This window comes from Oncorhynchus mykiss, chromosome 9 (genome assembly GCF_057628025.1).
Source record: "Oncorhynchus mykiss isolate SJ-2025 chromosome 9, ASM5762802v1, whole genome shotgun sequence".
NCBI classification, from domain to species: Eukaryota; Metazoa; Chordata; class Actinopteri; order Salmoniformes; family Salmonidae; genus Oncorhynchus; species Oncorhynchus mykiss.
The window spans coordinates 2318983-2326831 of NC_143030.1; the positions used below are offsets into that span (position 1 = coordinate 2318983).

At 39.1% G+C, this 7849-nt stretch overlaps 1 protein-coding gene and 1 long non-coding RNA gene across 2 annotated transcripts; both read right to left on the reverse strand.

Annotated features, from left to right (window-relative positions):
* Window positions 1-248: 248 nt before the first annotated feature.
* LOC149980700 (uncharacterized) lies at window positions 249-4032 on the reverse strand. Its single transcript, XR_016482998.1, has 2 exons — window positions 3868-4032; window positions 249-846 (listed from the first exon to the last, which is right to left on the reverse strand). It is a non-coding gene; the product is annotated as an uncharacterized LOC149980700 (long non-coding RNA).
* Window positions 4033-4347: 315 nt separating this feature from the next.
* LOC149980701 (Fc receptor-like protein 5) lies at window positions 4348-7455 on the reverse strand. The gene is made up of 3 exons (XM_090185655.1): window positions 7211-7455; window positions 6414-6693; window positions 4348-4387 (listed from the first exon to the last, which is right to left on the reverse strand). The coding sequence occupies exons 1-3, from the start codon at window positions 7296-7298 to the stop codon at window positions 4348-4350; spliced, it is 408 nt and encodes a 135-aa protein (XP_090041781.1). The 5' UTR covers window positions 7299-7455.
* Between the last annotated feature and the right edge of the window lie 394 nt (window positions 7456-7849).

The following is a 7849-nucleotide window of genomic DNA, read 5'->3' on the forward strand; positions in this document are numbered from 1 at the left end:
ACATTGATCATATAAAATAAATGGGAACTGTCAGTTGCTGACTAGAGAGTTGTGAGCAGAAATGACTGGGGGCTGCAAGGGGAACCTGGAATGGAGCATTTAGAAGATACTCAAGGCTCTGGGGGCTGCAGGGGAACCTGTGATGGAGCATTTAGAAGATAAATAAAGGAAGTGAATGAAATGAAATGAAATGAAAAATAAAGTGGTTGTGATGTCATTCAGAACTGATTAAAAAACAGGCTACATGATTGAGGAAAATCATTTATTTCATTCTGTATGCTACAAAGACTAAATCAATTTCTTACCAGGATGGTTAATAGAATAATGGTTTTGCACACAATACAATAAAACAATAAGAAAAAAGGCCTACATTAGTTTCATGGTTAAATAAAATAATAATTATAATAATTGAATTCTCCTCTCCTGTGTGTTTTCTATCTCTGTAACATGTAACGGTATAACATTATCCTAACCTATAACAATAATGCCTGAACCTCAACACCTATCAGTTGATCTGTATAGACATGAGAAGTGAAGGCATTTACAATGTATCAACCATAATGCTATACAGTATATGACCAGTATATGACTGATGTTAAAGGACAGCTGCTGAATGAATAATACAACACACATTATATTAAAACACATTCCAATCAGAATAATACATGTATCAGTTAATAGATCACATTTGATCAAATGCCACTATTGTTCCAGCAGGTGGAGCTACAATGTAACAACATACAGCATTGTGACTCACAGTTCTATATTAGAATTCCATGAGTTCCATTCTGATGGTTGTTATGGTGATCAGGTGATCTCAGCCTCACTCTTCTTCAACACGATCACCTGTTCAACACAGAAGTAGTTCATCAGTGTGGCCATGTATTTACTTATCCAATACAGAACCACTTAGAAATGTAAATCATATCAGATGATTTACTAGTCAATACTGTGCTACTTAGAATCCTATCAAATTATTTGCTTATGTCCAGTTCTCCCATATCAATACCTGGGCTATTTACTATTTATCAATACAAGGGCTTTTTACCATGTATCAATACCAGGGCTATTTACTCCTTATGTCCAGTTCTCCCATAGCAATTCCAGCGCTATTTACTCTTTATCAATACCAGGGCTATTTACTATTTATCAATACCAGGGCTATTTACTCTTTATCAATACCAGGGCTATTTACTCCTTATCAATACCAGCGCTATTTACTCTTTATCAATACCAGGGCTATCTACTCTTTATCAATACCAGGGCTATTTACTCCTTATCAATACCAGGGCTATTTACTCCTTATCAACAATACCAGGGCTATCTACTCTTTATCAATACCAGGGCTATTTACTCCTTATCAATACCAGGGCTATTTACTCCTTATCAATACCAGGGCTATTTACTATTTATGTCCATACCAACTCTCCCATATGTGACCGACCTGGCACAAATGGATGAATTGCGTGCCCATAGTGAACTGCATCAAAATCTGTCCTAAATTGCTAATATATGCATATTATAATTAATATTGGATAGAAAACACTCTGACGTTTCTAAAACCGTTTGAATTATGTCTGTGAGTATAACAGAACTCACAGGGCAGACAATCTTGCAAACTAGTTTTGAAATCCTGAAAGTTGGGGCAACTTTGACGTCAGTTATGGATCTGGAAACACTTCCTATGTCTTCCACTAGATGTCCTCATTCAGTAGAAAGTGTAATGGAGCATTTGCTGTGAACTTTGACCTAATGGGAAGGAAAGTGCGAGAGTGTTGCAAAAGATTCATGTGCTTGAAGGCGCGTATGCGTTGGAGTGCTTTGTCTGTTCCATTCAGCCCCAGATGAACTAGGATGGCCCGGTTGGAATGCTATTTGGTCTGTATGATTATAACATCCTGAAGATTGATTCTGCACTTAGTTTGACCAGTTTCGTCGACCTGTAATATGTAATTTGGAAGTTTTGATGCAAAATTATCCTGGACCAGAAGTAATTTTTGGGGCATTTGAGCTGAAAGTGGTAGCAGATGCTGCTACATGGACACTAGAATTGAACATTATGAAACAAAACGATTTATTTGCTGAACTAGGACTCCTTGCACTACATTCTGATCGAATATCATCAAAGGTAAGGGAATATTTATGTTGTAATTTTGTATTTCTGTTGACTCCAACATAGCGGAGAAATATTGTTACGTCTGAGCGCCGTCTCAGATTATTGCATGGTAGGCTTTTTCCGTAACGTTAAAAAAATGTGACACAGTGGTTGCATTAAGAACCAGTGTATCTTTTTAATTATATGTAGAACATGTATCTTTAGTCAAAGTTTATGATGAGTATTTCTGTTATCTGGCGTAGCTTTCTATAATTCCTCCGGACATTTTGGAGAATTTTCTGAACATGGCATGAATGTAAACCGAGATTTGTGGATATAAATATGCATATTATCGAACAAAACATAAATGTACTGTGTAACATGTCGTATGACTGTCATCTGATGAAGATTTTCAAGAGGTTAGTGAATGATTTTTTTTTTAATCCTGCTTTTGTGATTTTATCTTTTGTGGTACAAAATGGCTACGTTTTCTCTTTGTATTGGTGGTGGTCTAACATAAATATATGCTATGTTTTCGCCGTAAAACATTTAAAAAATCTGACACGCTGGGTAGATGAACAAGGTCTTTATCTTTCATTTGAGGTATTGGACTTGTTAATGTGTGGAGGTTAAATATTTCTAAGAATATTTTTGCATTCCCTGCGCCACCGTTTCAGCTGAACGGGGGGGGGTGTAGTTCCTGTAGGGGAACCCATAAGCTTAACAAGTAATAAGTAGAGACTCAGAGCTACAAAATGGTATATCATACACTACAGTTGAGAAATGATGGGAAAGTAATTCTGCTTTGAAAGTTGATAAACTTATAAACTGAATTCTGAGAAAATGGCATTTGAATGTTTTGGTACTACTACTGGAGAGCCCTTCTTTGCATACACCCTTTCAGCATTGTTCACACCCTCTTCAGCTTTAGCCCCACCCTCTTCAGCTTTAGCCCCACCCTTTTCAGCATTGTTCACACCCTCTAAAGCTTTAGCCCCACCCTCTTCAGCTTTAGCCCCACCCATCTCTTTACAGGTTGAACTGAGCGTTCTGAACTAACAGCAGCAGTCAAGCTGTAAAGACCTTTATTATACACAGATTCTAAATAGATATTGATAACAAATGTGTATCTGTAGTTGTGATCCAGAGACTCTTGACCATTTATTTTGTGACTGTTCTTATGTCAGAAGATTTTGGAGTTAGAAGATTTTATTATAAAATAAACTACTCTTAAAACCTGTTAGGGATGATGCGAATTTTCGCAGCTTTTTGTAAAAAATCGCGCAACATTTCAACGTCCTGCTACTCATGCCAGGAATATAGTATATGCATATGATAAGTATGTGTGTATAGAAAACACTCTGAAGTTTCTAAAACTGGTCAAATCATGTCTGTGGCTATAACAGAACGTGTTCAGGAGTAAAAATCCCTGGGAAAACTGTTCACCAAAAACACAAAAATAATATTCATCCGCCAGTCTTTGTATTGTCTAAGGCGAACAACAAAAAACGAGGTGCCCATTACAACGCCTACAGCTTCCACACGATGTCGCCAGTACTGGCATTTTCTGGCAGCTTTATCCTTGGTTCAGTGACGTATAGGCACTTCCTTTCTTGAGGCGCACCACAAGATGTTGTGAAATTGAAAACATGGACGATGATTTCCAGACTTGCTGCTATCGAATACAGATCGCCCCGTGATCAATTTTATAGATTATTAACAACAGGTATTCTGTTGGAATGAGTCGATCCTGAATAAACTCAGGTTCTCACCTTGAGTCCTGCTCCTGCAGCCTTTCACCAGCAGTATGATGGTCACCAGCAGGTAGGGAGACCCCACCAGTAGACTACACAGCATCCTGGGTAGAGACATGGACAACACTGGGACTGCTGGAGGTGGAATTGGAGTTGGAACTGCAGTTGGAGGAAGAATGACAGCTGGAGAGAGACATGGAAACACAGTATATTGTCATGGTTACAGCCTATACAGTGTAAGAACATCAGTACATATTGAAGCATTAAGGCCCAGGGGCCAATATCGTATACCTGAATGATGATTGGCTGGAAGCCGTTTACCACGGTTGTGACAAAACATTTATCTTTCTAATTACGTTTGTCGTGGAAATTTCCTCTATTTACCAAATCATGGGAGCAAACCACACACACAAGTCAGAGTTAGTTATCAAAGTCCATCTTTAATTATATCAGCTCTATCACAATCCTGTGACTCTCAGGTAATTCAGTGTCTCTCAATCAATTCTCTGAGAGCCCCTTCTGCATTGCAACTGCGATCCTTTAATAGCAAAGAACACACATAGTCAGACAGCATAGACATAATAAATCGTTCAGCTTTGTCTCCTTACTCAAACCCCAGAACCATAAACCAATCCTCCATATCAACAGGCATATATCAAATTGTCATTTAGATACAACCAATTCTACATACAACCAATCCTGGACAAACTCACGGAGAGGAGAATGATTGCTATAGGTTAAGATAGGGACAACATTAGAGGGAGCATAGAATGATTCCAGACACTGCCAACCTCCTTTCCCCGCTGGGAAAAGTAGGGAGTGACTGGCACACAGACACAGTGGAGCAAAAGATATGTTTACACATGATGACACTTTGACCTCTCCCCTCTCTGCGGCCCATGCAACTTAGTCTTGACATAGAACAGATAACTGCAACCTCGCCACAGTATTATACAAAAATACCATTCTGATGAGAAGTAACTTACAAACACATGATGAATATAAAACATCTTACCTATGTTACCAACAAATTCTGATTATTTCCACAACACGTTGTAGCCCAGTAAGGAACCTCCAGGGGTTTGTGGCTGTTTTTACACACGACGCCTGGATAACTTTCAATGTTCAAAATTGTGCTCTCTCCTAAAACAATAGCATGGCATTCTTTCGCTGTAATAGCTACTATAAATTGGACAGTGCAGTTAGATTAACAATAATTTAAGCTTTCTGCTAATATCAGATATGTCTATGTCTTGGGAGACTTTCTTGTTACTTACAACCTCATGCTAATCGCATTAGCCCAACCATCCCGTGGAAGGGACACCGATCCCGAACAAGTTTTTAACTGTGGTATATTAGAGCAGTAAAAATAAATGTTTTTATTCAACTGGAACCCCCCAGTTTATAATGCAGGTTTTGTAGGAGAAAGATGTACATGTAGGGAGAAACATAATACTGTACCACAAGAGAAAGATACACTTAGAGTGCATTTGCCATTCTGGAAAAAAACATTGTCTATTGTATAGGACAGGAAGCCAAAGTAAGGCCATGAGAACATAGGACAGCTGGACATACCAAGGTCAGAGGAACATACAAAGGAGGGGGTCAGCCAAATGACCAACTGATGGACTATAGACATAGGGCATATATTTATAGGACATGAAGAGAAGAGACACATAGTCTAATAGTCCTAATAAGGACAGACATACCAAAGAACACACCAAGCTAAACATAAGGGGCCCATAGGATAAGATGGGATGTATAATTTTTGGGACATGAAGAGGTCCTGTCACCATTATAACTTGACTGAAAGCAGATAGGGCGTTATTGGGCGTGAACAAGCAGGAAGCACAGATTGAAAGATAATGGTAGCAGATGGACTGAGGGAAGTAACTTCATTTGCATGTGGGATGGACTCATATGTTGTATGTGTATAAATCAGAGCCAGTGCTCTGGGAAGGGGTGTGTTCCGCGGACCATCTAGGCTTCTGATGTGTTTGTATTGAAAGCCTATATTGAATTCACAAGTTCTTGTAAGTGTTTTGTAACGATCCTCCACGCCGGTTTCAGCACCTCTTAACAGTGTAAAGAAGAACCACCCAGTTTATAATGCAGGTTTCAGCACCTCTTAACAGTGTAAAGAAGAACCACCCAGTTTATAATGCAGGTTTCAGCACCTCTTAACAGTGTAAAGAAGAACCACCCAGTTTATAATGCCGGTTTCAGCACCTCTTAACAGTGTAAAGAAGAACCACCCAGTTTATAATGCCGGTTTCAGCACCTCTTAACAGTGTAAAGAAGAACCACCCAGTTTATAATGCCGGTTTCAGCACCTCTTAACAGTGTAAAGAAGAACCACCCAGTTTATAATGCCGGTTTCAGCACCTCTTAACAGTGTAAAGAAGAACCACCCAGTTTATAATGCAGGTTTCAGCACCTCTTAACAGTGTAAAGAAGAACCACCCAGTTTATAATGCAGGTTTCAGCACCTCTTAACAGTGTAAAGAAGAACCACCCAGTTTATAATGCAGGTTTCAGCATCTCTTAACAGTGTAAAGAAGAACCAGATAATCTGAATGTCAAGGTTTCTCATATTCTCACCTGTCACAGTCATCCAGCTCTCTGGTGATTCTCCTTCAGAGTTGTTACACTTGTAGAGTCCTTCATCTGACTTGGAAACTGCAGGGATGGTCATCTCTCCTGTAGTCTCAGTCCTGATGAGGGATCCATCTTTGTAGAAATCAGCTGTGAGGTTAGAGGGAGTTCCCTGATATCTGCAGCGCAGAGTCACAGAATCTCCCTCAGTCACAGGAAGGGCAGGGCTCTCCAGGATCACAGCTCCAACTGTATATAATATATAAACATCATATATAAACAGGTCTCTCCAGGATCACAGCTCCATCTGTATATAATATATAAACAGGTCTCTCTAGGATCACAGCTCCAGCTGTATATAATATATAAACAGGTCTCTCCAGGATCACAGCTCCAGCTGTATATAATATATAAACAGGTCTCTCCAGGATCACAGCTCCAGCTGTATATAATATATAAACAGGTCTCTCCAGGATCACAGCTCCAGCTGTATATAATATATAAACATAATTTATAAACAGGTCTCACCAGGATCACAGCTCCAGCTGTATATAATATATAAACATCATATATAAACAGGTCTCTCCAGGATCACAGCTCCAGCTGTATATAATATATAAACATAATTTATAAACAGGTCTCACCAGGATCACAGCTCCAGCTGTATATAATATTTAAACATCATATATAAACATAACATCAGCTATCTGAAACCAGATGAACCATTAAACACAATACTGTTAGTAGATGGTGTTTGTGGACATACCAGGTACTGTGATGTTTACAGCATTGCTGTGTTCTCCAGACACAGACTCACACCAGTACACTCCACTGTGTGATTGTATTAGTGACATGATGCATGAAGACCCTTGTGGTTTTCCCCATTTTCTTCCACAATCTGAACTCTCCCCAGAGACTGTGTATCTCTTCAGTCTCCATCCAGCAGAGTTCCCCTGAACCTCACAGCTCAGAGAGACAGACTCATATATAAAGAACTGAGATTTGTCAGGACTGACACCCAGAGAGGCTGAAAGAGAGATTTGACATAGAGAAGGAGAGAGAGAGAGAGAGAGAGAGAGAGAGAGAGAGAGAGAGAGAGAGAGAGAGAGAGAGAGACATAGAAACATTGAGAAATGTTTTGATTAAGAATACAAAAACATAAGAAAGAAATTGAGAAACCTATCACACTAACACAGACAAACTGAGCCTTCACCACGGTGAATCACTAAAACAATGTAGAAATACACATCTGTAAAACAGCACGTCAGAAATCAGCTCCATGTAATTGAAGAATCCATAGAATCTAACCACTTCTGGGAAAATTGGAAAACACTAAACAAACACATAAACCACCTCTCCAATGTTTTTGTCTCTATAATAATGATCAAACTACAAAAACATACAG

Bases quoted from the DNA above. Each gene is read 5' to 3' on its own strand.
- LOC149980701 (XM_090185655.1), bottom strand. From the start codon at position 7,298: ATGTCACTAATACAATCACACAGTGGAGTGTACTGGTGTGAGTCTGTG. The intron at 6,694-7,210 runs GTATGTCCACAA...TATTATATACAG, and splicing joins TGTAAACATCACAGTACCTG to TTGGAGCTGTGATCCTGGAG. The intron at 4,388-6,413 runs GTTCTTCTTTAC...TTGCTATTAAAG, and splicing joins CTTGACATTCAGATTATCTG to GATCGCAGTTGCAATGCAGA.